The sequence below is a fragment of the Ranitomeya variabilis genome, chromosome 2 (genome assembly GCF_051348905.1).
Source record: "Ranitomeya variabilis isolate aRanVar5 chromosome 2, aRanVar5.hap1, whole genome shotgun sequence".
Taxonomy (NCBI): Eukaryota; Metazoa; Chordata; class Amphibia; order Anura; family Dendrobatidae; genus Ranitomeya; species Ranitomeya variabilis.
This window is the reverse complement of record NC_135233.1, coordinates 1,093,610,619-1,093,625,007: the sequence shown is the minus strand read 5'-3', so window position 1 is coordinate 1,093,625,007 and position 14,389 is coordinate 1,093,610,619. Positions and strand designations below refer to the sequence as shown.

General features: G+C 44.2%; 1 protein-coding gene across 2 annotated transcripts in view; it reads right to left on the bottom strand.

Annotated features, from left to right (window-relative positions):
- Positions 1–1,205: 1,205 nt before the first annotated feature.
- EPHX2 (epoxide hydrolase 2) overlaps positions 1,206–14,389 on the bottom strand; it is a 77,579-nt gene continuing 64,395 nt past the window's right edge. For both annotated transcript variants that reach the window (XM_077291788.1, XM_077291787.1), the window contains one exon: positions 1,206–1,543. In XM_077291788.1, the coding sequence (XP_077147903.1) occupies positions 1,468–1,543 (76 nt within the window). In that variant the 3' untranslated portion in view covers positions 1,206–1,467. The remainder of the gene's footprint in view (positions 1,544–14,389) is intronic.

Below are 14,389 nucleotides of genomic sequence, written 5' to 3'. Positions count from 1 at the left end.
TTCAGGCTCATTGTATCATTCGGCCTTGAGTGTCCATTAATTGGTCGCTGGTTTACTGGTTGTTCTTGGATAACTTCTGAAATGTTTGGTTGGTACTAATCACTGTATATCAGAATCCCCTCTCAATGCCCACAATATACCTAGGACATTCCACAAGACCTGCTGTTGACTGGGATCAAACCAAAGTATGTGATGCATATCGGAAACATTCCACAAGACCTGCGGTGTGCACCAGAAACACCCTACAAGACCTTAAATGTACCAGGAACACCGTACAAGACCTTAAATGTACCAGAACAGCCCATAAGGCCCAACATATACTGGGAAAACCCCATAAGGATAAGATCTGTGGTATATATTGACAACGCTCCAGAAGATCTCCTACATACTGAGAACACATGACCACAAGACGTTCAACATACCAGGAACACCCCACAAGACCTTCAGTGTACCAGGATCAGACAGTAAAGCCCAACATATACTGGGAACACCCCATAATATCAGAGGTGTATATCGACAACGCTCCACAAGACCTGCTATATACCCGAAAAACATCACCACAAGATGTTCCACTTACCGGGAAGACCCCACAAGACAGGCCGTAAACTATGAACACTCCAAAAGGACTATCAAACAGAAAAACACCCCTCTAAACTTGACATACACAAGACCACCCTTCCAGACCTGCACTTAAAGGACCACCCCAGAAGACCCATCATATACCAGGAATACCCAAGAAGACTTACGTTTCTCTAGGAGTCTGAGCATTTTATAATGTTGCCTACTTCTACTCCACTTCTTCACACAAAGGACAGTCTCTTAAAAGTCAGACGCTGCAGCTGCATCCCCCTCCTCCCTTTCTACTACAGGTAATGTTGTTAAGCTGTGCTCACTGAGTGTGTACAGACACCGTGTGCACTCATTGCATAACACTGAGGTCTACAGATGGATGGCATCATAGATGTCCACAATGTACAGCATCAACCAGGAGCCACCGGCCCGAAGATCTCTTCTTACGGTCCAAAGAACAAAGTTTGATCAAGTGTTGTGTTCGCTATGTGCGAAGTATCGCAACGCTAATTACCAAGTTATCATCGGAGGATCTCACTACCTGGAGATCCTCCGATGATCCATCCTGGAGATGTCGCCATCCTTCTAGTCATCCCGCTCGTCCCCGCGACATTACATCACATTATCACATTCCATCACTGAATCATTTCTGTTTAATTGTATAAAACATGTTATTATTCACAAATCGCAGCTTCTATGAAAAGGGTCAGGGTTAATCATCAAATGGGATTGGTTAGAAAATCCATTCTCCGTGCCGGTAATAACAATGCCTTTCTGCATTAGACGCATGACCGGCGGACAATTAGCGTGTGCTGGATTATGCCAGGAAGGAATTAGAAATAGTTTCCGTAGACAATCGATCGAAATCAAGAATTTGGTGGACATGACATAGCGAGCTCAGAGCTTAGAAGGGACGGCAGCGGAGTGAACGTCTCCCAACCACTTAATCAGGATTTCATTCAAGGCAGCCGGTCTACAAGAGAAGATACAGAAAACAACATTCATAAAAACTAACAGCTGGGAAACATGGTGCATGAAATACATAACATTACTTATCACTGTCATATATATTCCTGTACATAGGGACAGTATTATAGTAGTTATATTCTTGTACATAGGAGCAGTATTATAGTAGTTATATTCTTGTACATAAGGGCAGTATTATAGTAGTTATATTCTTGTATATAGGGGGCAGTATTATAGTAGTTATATTCTTGTACGTAGGGGGCAGTATTATAGTAGTTATATTCTTGTACATAGGGGCAGTATTATAGTAGTTATATTCCTGTACATAGGGGCAGTATTATAGTAGTTATATTCTTGTACATAGGGGCAGTATTATAGTAGTTATATTCTTGTACATAGGGGGCAGTATTATAGTAGTTATATTCCTGTACATAGGGGGCAGTATTATAGTAGTTATATTCTTGTACGTAGGGGGCAGTATTATAGAAGTTATATTCTTGTACATAGGGGGCAGTATTATAGTAGTTATATTCTTGTACGTAGGGGGCAGTATTATAGAAGTTATATTCTTGTACATAGGGGCAGTATTATAGTAGTTATATTCTTGTACATAGGGGGCAGTATTATAGTAGTTATATTCCTGTACATAGGGGCAGTATTATAGTAGTTATATTCTTGTACATAGGGGCAGTATTATAGTAGTTATATTCCTGTACATAGGGGCAGTATTATAGTAGTTGTATTCTTGTACATAGGGGGCAGTATTATAGTAGTTATATTCTTGTACATAGGGGCAGTATTATAGTAGTTATATTCTTGTACATAGGGGCAGTATTATAGTAGTTATATTCTTGTACATAGGGGGCAGTATTATAGTAGTTATATTCTTGTACGTAGGGGGCAGTATTATAGTAGTTATATTCTTGTACATAGGGGCAGTATTATAGTAGTTATATTCTTGTATATAGGAGCAGTATTATAGTAGTTATATTCTTGTATATAGGAGCAGTATTATAGTAGTTATATTCTTGTACATAGGGGCAGTATTATAGTAGTTATATTCTTGTACATAGGGGGCAGTATTATAGTAGTTATATTCTTGTACATAGGGGGCAGTATTATAGTAGTTATATTCTTGTATATAGGAGCAGTATTATAGTAGTTATATTCTTGTACATAGGAGCAGTATTATAGTAGTTATATTCTTGTACATAGGAGCAGTATTATAGTAGTTATATTCTTGTACATAGGGGCAGTATTATAGTAGTTATATTCTTGTACATAGGAGCAGTATTATAGTAGTTATATTCTTGTACATAGGGGGCAGTATTATAGTAGTTATATTCTTGTACATAGGGGGCAGTATTATAGTAGTTATATTCCTGTACATAGGGGCAGTATTATAGTAGTTATATTCTTGTACATAGGAGCAGCATTATAGTAGTTATATTCTTGTACATAGGGGGCAGTATTATAGTAGTTATATTCTTGTACATAGGGGCAGTATTATAGTAGTTATATTCTTGTACATAGGAGCAGTATTATAGTAGTTATATTCTTGTACATAGGGGCAGTATTATAGTAGTTATATTCTTGTATATAGGAGCAGTATTATAATAGTTATATTCTTGTACATAGGAGCTGTATTATAGTAGTTATATTCTTGTACATAGGAGCCGTATTATAGTAGTTATATTCTTGTACATAGGGGGCAGTATTATAGTAGTTATATTCTTGTACATAGAGGGCAGTATTATAGTAGTTATATTATTGTACATAGGAGCAGTATTATAGTAGTTATATTCTTGTATATAGGGGCAGTATTATAGTAGTTATATTCTTGTACATAGGAGCCGTATTATAGTAGTTATATTCTTGTATATAGGGGCAGTATTATAGTAGTTATATTCTTGTACATAGGAGCCGTATTATAGTAGTTATATTCTTGTACATAGGGGCAGTATTATAGTAGTTATATTCCTGTACATAGGAGCAGTATTATAGTAGTTATATTCTTGTACATAGGGGCAGTATTATAGTAGTTATATTCCTGTACATAGGAGCAGTATTATAGTAGTTATATTCTTGTACATAGGGGCAGTATTATAGTAGTTATATTCTTGTACATAGAGGGCAGTATTATAGTAGTTATATTATTGTACATAGGAGCAGTATTATAGTAGTTATATTCTTGTATATAGGGGCAGTATTATAGTAGTTATATTCTTGTACATAGGAGCCGTATTATAGTAGTTATATTCTTGTACATAGGGGGCAGTATTATAGTAGTTATATTCTTGTACATAGAGGGCAGTATTATAGTAGTTATATTATTGTACATAGGAGCAGTATTATAGTAGTTATATTCTTGTATATAGGGGCAGTATTATAGTAGTTATATTCTTGTACATAGGAGCCGTATTATAGTAGTTATATTCTTGTACATAGGAGCAGCATTATAGTAGTTATATTCTTGTACATAGAGGGCAGTATTATAGTAGTTATATTCTTGTACATAGGGGGCAGTATTATAGTAGTTATATTATTGTACATAGGAGCAGTATTATAGTAGTTATATTCTTGTATATAGGGGCAGTATTATAGTAGTTATATTCCTGTACATAGGAGCCGTATTATAGTAGTTATATTCTTGTACATAGGGGGCAGTATTATAGTAGTTATATTCTTGTACATAGAGGGCAGTATTATAGTAGTTATATTATTGTACATAGGAGCAGTATTATAGTAGTTATATTCTTGTATATAGGGGCAGTATTATAGTAGTTATATTCTTGTACATAGGAGCCGTATTATAGTAGTTATATTCTTGTATATAGGGGCAGTATTATAGTAGTTATATTCTTGTACATAGTATTAGATCAGTATTATTCCTGTAAACAGCATGCATAAAATCTTAAAGGGAACCTGTCACCAGGTTTGGCCGATACGAGTTACGGTCAGCGCTTTTCAAGGCTTATATACAGCATTCTATAATGTTGTGTATAGGCCTCCAATCCAACCTGTAAGAGAAGAAAAATAACTTTTAGTATACTCATTTGTGGGACGTCCGGTCCGATGGGTGTCGCTGGTCTTGGTCCTGTACCCCCCATCTTCTTACGATCCCCGTCCTCCTCGCTTGCTTCATGTGGATGATGCGTCCCTGCGTCATCCACACACGCTCCCCGGAATCGCGCTCCTGCACAGGCGTACTTATCTGCCCATCGCAAGAAGAGTGACACCCCTCGGACCAGACCGCCCCGCAGGGGAGTATAATAAAAGTTATTTTTCTTCTCTTGCAGGTCGGGTTGGGGGCAGGTATACAGCATTATAGAATACCATATATAAGCCCTGAAAGGGGGTGGCTGTAACTAATAGCGGCCAAACCTGGCGACAGGTTCCCTTTAAATCCCTTTGGCTTTTGCGGTTTGTTGAGGAGTGATATAAAAGAGAAATAGACAAAATCAGGTAGAAAATAAAACTGTCCCAATCAATACTAAATAAGCGACGTCAGAACAGAAATGTAGATGTCATTCCTGAGAGCACAACCTGTCATTTGTGCTTCTGACTTTTCGCTTCCGTGCACGTTCCTTATATGTAGGGCACATTTATCGCTCGCGCTCTACGTGCTGTATCATTACACTGTATTTTTATAATAACCTGGTAAATCTGACACTTTGTAGATAGGAGCAGATTTTTCCGAGATACTGGAAGGAAAATGTCAGGATTGATTTATTTTAAGAGGATCTTTATTTCTGAAGCGCCCTGGGACCCTTCTTCCCCGACTCTATAGTACAATGTATGTATGTGACTGTGGCTGCTATATATACGCTATTAGGGTGATGCCATAGACTTATAGGGGTCCGTCCTGGAGAATAATCCACAGGGAAACAATCAGACATTCTCCCTTGTAAATGTATCATTCAGAACATTCTACAACACTTACTAGCCTCTTCCCCAATATCCGGAGTATGGAGGAGGAACCAGAGACGCTCCACTATAGATCGTATAATATATAATAGGGTATATTCCTGCTCATGAATAATATCTACATCACTGAAAAAGGCATCGTTCTCATCCTACATCAGCTGATATTTCCTTATCTATAGGCAGTTCGTACTTGAATACAATTTGCGTCAACCACCCAGAATATCCATTTATTTAGATAAAAAGGAGGAGGGAGGAGGGGGATGCAGCTGCAGAAGGAGGCCTAAGACTGCGTGCTGTAATTGCAGAGAGGAGGGGATGTAGGTGTACCAGGAGGCCTAAGACTGGGTGCTATGAGAGGGGAGAGGAGGGGGATGCAGCTACACCAGGAGGCCTAAGACTGGGTGCTATGAGAGGAGGGGGATGCAGCTACAGCATGAGACATAAGACTGCATGTTGTGAGATGGGAGAGAAGGCGGATATAGCTGCACCAGGAGGCCTAAGACTGGGTGCTATGAGAGGAGGGAGGAGGGGGATGCAGCTACACCAAGAGGCCTAAGACTGGGTGCTATGAAACGGGAGAGGAGGGAAATGCAGCTACACCAGGAGGCCTAAGACTGGGTGTTATGAGAGGGGAGAGGAGGGGGATGCAGCTACACCAGTAGGCCTAAACTGGGTGTTATGAGAGGGGAGAGGAGGGAAATGCAGCTACACCAGGAGGCCTAAGACTGGGTGTTATGAGAGGGGAGAGGAGGGAAGTGCAGCTACACCAGGAGGCCTAAGTCTGTGTGGTATGTGAGGGGAGAGGAGGGGGATGCAGCTACACCAGGAGGCATAAGACTAGGTGCTGTGAGAAGGGAGAGAAGGGGAATGCATCTAAAGCAGGAGGCCAAAAACTGAGTGCTAGTAGAGGGGAGAGAAGGGGAATGTAGCTGTAACAGGATGCCTAAGACTGCACGTTGTAAGAAAGGAGAAAAGCTGCATGCCTAAGACTGTGTACTGTTTGAGGAAGGAAATGCAGCTGCAGCAGCATGCTTAAGACTGTGTCCTGTGAAAGGGAGATGCAACTGCTGCAAAAGCATATGTAAGACTATGTATTGTGAGAGGATGAAAATGAAGCTACAGCAGCATGCCTAAGACTGTTTACTGTGAGAGAAGGAAGATGCAGCTGCAAGCCTAAGACTTTTTACTGTGAGAGGAGGGAGATGCAGCTGCAAGCCTCAGACTGTGCTGTGAGAGGAGGGAGATGCAGCTGCATGCCTAAGACTGTGCTGTGAGAGATGCAGCTGAATGCCTAAGACTGTGTTGATAGAGGAGGGAGATGCAGCAGCATGCCTAAGACTGTGTGCTGTGAGAGGAGGGAGATGCAGCTGCATGCCTACGACTGTGTGCTGTGAGAGGAGGGAGATGCAGCTGCAAGCCTAAGACTGTTTACTGTGAGAGGAGGGAGATGCAGCTGCAAGCCTAAGACTGTGCTGTGAGAGGAGGGAGATGCAGCAGCATGCCTAAGACTGTGTGCTGTGAGGGGAGGGAGATGCAGCTGCATGCCTAAGACTGTTTACTGTGAGAGGAGGGAGATGCAGCAGCAGCATGCCTAAGACTGTGTGATGTGAGAGGGAAGAAGAGCCGAAGTAGGAAACCAATGATTGGCTCAGTATAACAGGAACAGACCAGTAATTAAATTAGGATTTTTCAAAAGTGAAGGCAAAAGACAAAAAAAAAAGTCAGAAGTGCTTTCTTCATTTTTGTGCAAATTTATTCTGGCAATGTTTGTTTTTTCAAAAGGTCAAAAGGTCATTTCAATCAGTGACAATTTGGCAATATGGATAGGATTCCACAGGCAATGTGTGACACTGAGGATTACACTAAAGATGCGACAGCTGCTCAGAAAGGCACGAGGAGAGCGACGAGTCTGGGCGTAATTCAGACTACAAGCATTGCACGTGCCAGTCCTCGGTTACCTGCCTCTGCCTGGCACGGGCACAACAACCAGGGGCCGAGATGTGGGCGCTCCGCTGAATATTAACTGTTTATTGGTGGATTTCCAATATAGCTGCTCATGATTGTGAAACGCTAAAGACAATCATCACAGTTTTGCGCCGTTTTTATGGCGTAAAACAGGTTTTTATTTCGGACTGTTTTTTATTTGTGCCTCATTTGTTATTTAGTTTGCACCTTATTTAAGCTTCTTGTACTTAGCTATGTCAGTGCTTGTAGGTTTTCATTATCCAGATGTTGTTTTTTGGCGCAATTGAACTCTAGTGGAGTAGAAATTCAGTTTGTTTGTTTTTGGAAAACGTATGACATTTTACAGGATGATGCGACTTTTTGCCCTACAAATGATGCAAAAAAGGCAAATGATAAAAAAAACAAAAAAAAAAACAACATCTTTGATTTTGTAATTCATCAACCCATTTTGAAGAATCTGGGAATACAAAGCGTCAACAGCACCAGACAAAAAAACAAAGTCATATAAAAAAAATATATAAAAATGAATAAATAAAAAAAAATTGCAAAATGGATGATTGAGGCCACAAATTTTGCCCACAAGTATTTGTTTCCTTGCTCGACATATTGAATCAAGACACGTCTGCCATTCGATCACCAGTTTTGGCCGCTTTTGATTCAATATCGGATTTGCAGCATTATTTTGTTTACTTTTTTGCTGTTTTTCCATTTGTGCATTATTATTATTTTCATTTGTACCTTTTCTAAAGTCTATTTTAGATTTCCGTATATATTTGTCATTGTAACCGATTTTTTTGGGGGGCTGATCTGTCATTGTGCACATTTAATCCAATGTGTTCCCCCACTGGATTGATTTCATATAAAACCTGATTTTGTTTTTTTATTTGTGCAAATATTGAAACATTTTAGTGTAATATTCGACTTTTTGAGCTAAAAAAGGTGTAAAAACAAAAATAAAAAAGCATGTTTTATTTTGTACAAAATTTTCAAAATTTTGGAGCAAAAAATATTTGCTAAAAAACAAAACAATGGATGAATTGGGTGAATGCCTCCGTGTGTGGCACTTACCGGTTGAGCTGTCGATTGCAAGGATTCACTACTAACTATCGTGAAAAATTGAGAGTCCTTAACCTTTTTACAACCAGACACTGAACCAGCAGGTGACGGCAACACCAGCGAGACTGGGAAAGCATTTCTGGATCTGACGGGACTGGATAATACCAGTATGGACGTGGCGCTGACAATAACCAGTCACGTTCTTTCTTCTCTCCCCCCCAATTGTCATTAAACACAAAGTAATTGATCCTACATTGATGGCTCAGTGCGTAGGTCGCCGGCTCGGCAGCGTCCTCTCCACGGCCGGGGATCAGGTGTGCGCCGAGCACCAGATCATGTATAAATCACAAAGAGTTCAGCAATAGGGCAAGATAAAGCTCGATGACTCAATTTCAGAACAAGTGGTATCAGTGCTCACCGCCGCCGGCAGGGAAGCTGCACACACCGGATGTACCAGAGACGGCAGGACAGAGCTAAAAATGCTCCAACATGGGCCCGATATGGCAGGACGGAGCTAAAAATGCTCCAACATGGGCCCGATATGGCAGGACGGAGCTAAAAATGCTCCAACATGGGCCCGATATGGCAGGACGGAGCTAAAAATGCTCCAACATGGGCCCGATACGGCAGGACGGAGCTAAAAATGCTCCAACATGGGCCCGATACAGCAGGACGGAGCTAAAAATGCTCCAACACGGGCCCGCTATGGCAGGATGGAGTTAAAAATGCTCCAACATGGGCCCGATATGGCAGGACGGAGCTAAAAATGCTCCAACATGGGCCCGATATGGCAGGACGGAGCTAAAAATGCTCCAACATGGGCCCGATATGGCAGGCCGGAGCTAAAAATGCTCCAACATGGGCCCGATACGGCAGGACGAAGCTAAAAATGCTCCAACATGGGCCCGATACGGCAGGACGGAGCTAAAAATGCTCTAACATGGGCCCGATATGGCAGGACGGAGCTAAAAATGCTCCAACATGGGCCCGATACAGCAGGACGGAGCTAAAAATGTTCCAACATGGGCCCGATATGGCAGGACGGAGGTAAAAATGCTCCAACATGGGCCAGATACCGCAGGACGGAGCTAAAAATGCTCCCACAGGTGCCCGATATGGCAGGACGGAGCTAAAAATGCTCCAACATGGGCCCGATATGGCAGGACGGAGCTAAAAATGCTCCAACATGGGCCCGATACAGCAGGACGGAGCTAAAAATGCTCCAACATGGGCCCGCTATGGCAGGATGGAGTTAAAAATGCTCCAACATGGGCCCGATATGGCAGGACGGAGCTAAAAATGCTCCAACATGGGCCCGATATGGCAGGACGGAGCTAAAAATGCTCCAACATGGGCCCAATATGGCAGGACGGAGCTAAAAATGCTCCAACATGGGCCCGAGCGTCATAGCAATTTGTACTAGTGCAATAACACTGCAAGATCTGCGGCTCAAATTGTGCCAAAAAGCCGCGATACAAGCCGTGCGCCAAACTTATGTGATTTACACACTTTGTTTTACACTTTTCAGAGTCTGGAATAGAAGGTGCAAAATGCACAAAAATGTATTAGTTTTGCTGGTGCTCCCCCAGCCTGGAGAGTGGGGCCTGAGGTGGTCAGCGAGGCAGGCGAAACCACTGCCCGGAGTGCGATTTTCTGTTATTTATTTTTGCACTTTTATTTCCCTCACTTTCCTTTTAAGAGCCATAATTTTTTTTTTCTTCGACACAGGGCTTTTTTTTTTTTTTTTTTTTTTTAACAGGACGGGTTGTAGTTTTGAACTACTCCATTCATTTTTCCATAACAAAAAAAAAAAAAGGAAAAAATATCAAACAAGGTGAAAAAGTGAAAAAAAACCTCCTATAATTCAGCAATTATTTTTTTTTGTCTTTATAGCGTTCATAGTGCTGTAAAAACGACCCAACAACATGATTCTCCAGGTCAGTACGATTGCACCAATACCAAACTTGTATGTATTTTTTTTTACTTAAATGGGTTTTTTCACAAACAAAATTAAATATAAAGTTAATTTTAATCAATAGATCTAGGAATAATAATAACTTCCACAATTGGATGTGATTAAATAAAATGTTCCTGTGCTGAGATAATCTTATAAATGTGTCCCTGCTGTGTACTGTGTTATGGTCGTGTCCGACTATACAGGAACATGGTCTGATCATACCACAGCTCCTGGGCAGGTGGGGGGGGAGAAAAAAAGTGTACAGACATTACAGCCGGGGATCACAGCTGATTCTTTTTGTGAGATAAAGCATTTACCTGCCTGCTTTTAAAAAAATGTTTTATCTCAATGAATGTCTGTTTACTCTTTTACGACCTCCCCTGCCCAGGAGCTGTGGTATGAGCAGGCCATGTTCCTGTAGGTCAGATATGACCATAACATAGTACACAGCAGAGGCACATTTATAAGATTATCTCAGCACAAGAATATTTTATTTAATCACAGCCAATTGTGGAAATTATTATTATTCCAAGATCTATTGATTAAAATTAATTTTAAAATTAAATTTGTTCGTGGGAAAATCCCTTTAAGTGATGAAAAACGAACTGCAGAAATTTGTAAAGAAAAAAAATATTGTGTTTGTATCACCATTTTTCGAGAACTGTGCTGTTTTTATGTGAATGGAGCGAGAGATTGGGGTTTTTCAAGTGTGGAGAGCCGACATGTTTATCTTTTGGTGTACATACCATGTTCTGATCACTTCTTATTGCATTTTTTTGCTGGATCTGCAGAAACCAGTTGAACAATTTTTTCCTCTTTACAGCATTTACCGATAGATCAGACTATTACGGATGTAGCAAAACCAAACATATGGAATTTTTTTTTGTTTTCTGTAGCTAAACCAAATGTGTAATTTTTTTAGTTTTTTTATTTCTCTATTAAGAACATAGTAAAAAAATAAAAATAAAATAAAAATCAGCTTCTTAATGAAGCCCATCCACAGGCTGAGCTTCACAGCAACACCTTCAAGGAAGCCACAGGGGCTTTCAGCAGCCCCCAGCTGCCATTGCAACTTACCAGCACCCCGAAATCACGATACATCGGCGCACCCCTCAGAGATCAACAGTGCTAAGTGCTTAATGAAATGAGAGACATCCAGGGGTGAAATCTGGGGGGCACTAGGGCCCATACAATGCTTTGGAAGCCACTCTGCAATCCTTGACATTTGTTGTTTTGCAGTCCCATGCAAATCAAACATCGTCACATTCTAAGATGACTTTATAGCGCCCCCAGCTGTACAATACAGCACATTACATCCAGCCGGGGGTGTAAAACATGAGACTACGGGGGGCTCCGGCTGTGAGAAATGTGGATTAAGTATTCTTACCATCCAGCGATACGAGGCGGAGATTCTCGGCAGGAACGGCCCCGCTCCGTCATAAAGAGTGGTATGAAGGGACACATTTTACGCCCCCTACAACCCGGCGCTTACATCAGGTGTTATAGCCTCATTAGTCCTAGGTGATTACGAGACGGCGGCGGCGGCTCCGACACCGTAATTATATATGGAGGTGTTAGGAAATTTCATCTCTCCAATAAACAGCAAGGCGCTAATCTACTGGTGGGAGGAAGCGGCAGCCCCGGCTCCATCTGTGCACAGGGCGAGCAGTCATGGCTGTGCCGGTACAGGGCTATTCTGTGGTGTCTGCTCCACGCTGGATTCAGCTATTAGGATATAATGGCCGTCATCATCCACCACCAAGAAATCACTGCTATGACTGCTGCGAATGACTCCCAATGTCTGCAGATCGCTCCTCGGGATCAAACAGCGCGGCATTCTTCATTCTCCATTTCACCAGCTCTGAAACATCGATAATCCATTGCCAATCCCGCCGTGCTGCACCTGTTATTGACCCCTGCACCGGTCACTGCCCTCTGCGGCATTGGTCACTGTTGTTCCAGCTGTGCAGCACCAGTTAGCGCCTTTCCAGCTGTGCTTTAGCGGTCACCGCCCTTCCAGCCATATGGCACCGGTCACCACGCTTCCAGTTGTGCAGCAACGGCCAGCACTCTTCCAGCTGTGTAGCACTGGTCACCGCCCTTCCAGTTGTGGTGCACCGGTCATTGCCCTTCCCGATGAAAGGCACCAGTCACTGCCCTTCCACCTGTGCGGCACCGTTCACTGCCCTTCCACCTGTGCGGCACCGGTCACCGCCCTTCCACCTGTGCGGCACCGGTCACCGCCCTTCCACCAGTGCGGCATCGGTCACCGCTCTTCCACCTGTATGGCACCTGTCACTGCCCTTCCACCTGTGCAGTACCGGTCACTGCCCTTCCACCTGTGCGGCGCCGGTCACCGCCCTTCCACCTGTGCAGTACCGGTCACCGACCTTCCACCTGTGCGGCACCGGTCACTGCCCTTCCACCTGTGCGGCACCTGTCACCGCCCTTCCACCTGTGCATCACTGGTCACCGCCCTTCCACCTGTGCGGCATCCGTCACTGCCCTTCCACCTGTGCGGCACCGGTCACCGCCCTTCCACCTGTGCGGCACCGGTCACCGCCCTTCCACCTGTGCGGCACCGGTCACCGCCCTTCCACCAGTGCGGCATCGGTCACCGCTCTTCCACCTGTATGGCACCTGTCACTGCCCTTCCACCTGTGCAGTACCGGTCACTGCCCTTCCACCTGTGCGGCGCCGGTCACCGCCCTTCCACCTGTGCGGCGCCGGTCACCGCCCTTCCACCTGTGCAGTACCGGTCACCGACCTTCCACCTGTGCGGCACCGGTCACTGCCCTTCCACCTGTGCGGCACCTGTCACCGCCCTTCCACCTGTGCATCACTGGTCACCGCCCTTCCACCTGTGCGGCATCCGTCACTGCCCTTCCACCTGTGCGGCACCGGTCACCGCCCTTCCACCTGTGCGGCACCGGTCACCGCCCTTCCACCTGTGCGGCACCGGTCACCGCCCTTCCACCTGTGCGGCACCGGTCACCGCCCTTCCACCTGTGCGGCACCGGTCACCGCCCTTCCACCTGTGCGGCACCGGTCACCGCCCTTCCACCTGTGCGGCACCGGTCACCGCCCTTCCACCTGTGCGGCACCGGTCACCGCCCTTCCACCTGTGCGGCACCGGTCACCGCCCTTCCACCTGTGCGGCACCGGTCACCGCCCTTCCACCTGTGCGGCACCGGTCACCGCCCTTCCACCTGTGCGGCACCGGTCACTGCCCTTCCACCTGTGCGGCACCGGTCACCGCCCTTCCACCTGTGTGGCACCGGTCACCGCCCTTCCACCTGTGCGGCACCGGTCACCGCCCTTCCACCTGTGCGGCACCGGTCACCGCCCTTCCACCTGTGCGGCACCGGTCACCGCCCTTCCAGTTCTGCCACATACAGTAGATCCTCGCTGCTCCAGCACTAATACCATGAAGCTTAATATGTGCCCATCTGCACCAGGGAGGCTTTTTACAATGAAGTACAACGAAAAGGCGCTTGTCCGGTCCTGTGATCAGATACTGTACATAGAGGGAACTTCGCCCCCAGAATGCTGCACACACACCTTCTAATAAATTTGGTGCATTTTGGGCGTCTGTGCACCAGAAATATAAAACCTATTCCACCTATTAAATCTGATACAAATGACACTCTTTTACTGGTGTAAATAACAGGACACATATAATGCTGTATTTCATTGCCCCCAGTATCACAAAGCAACAAACCCATAGATAGATCTTCCTGGTTAGCAGCAGTGATTCTCCGTCACACGGGTATCACCGGGATCACACTGCACTATGGAGGACTTGTCCAAAAATCTAAGGGCTGCGATCATGTTCAAAGAAAAAGCAATCTGCCAGCAGATAACAAGACAAACCTGTAATGTAACCCGAGACAGTAGGTTAAATGAATGCCACAGTGCAATGTCACCAGGGCTCAGAGACGGGGACAA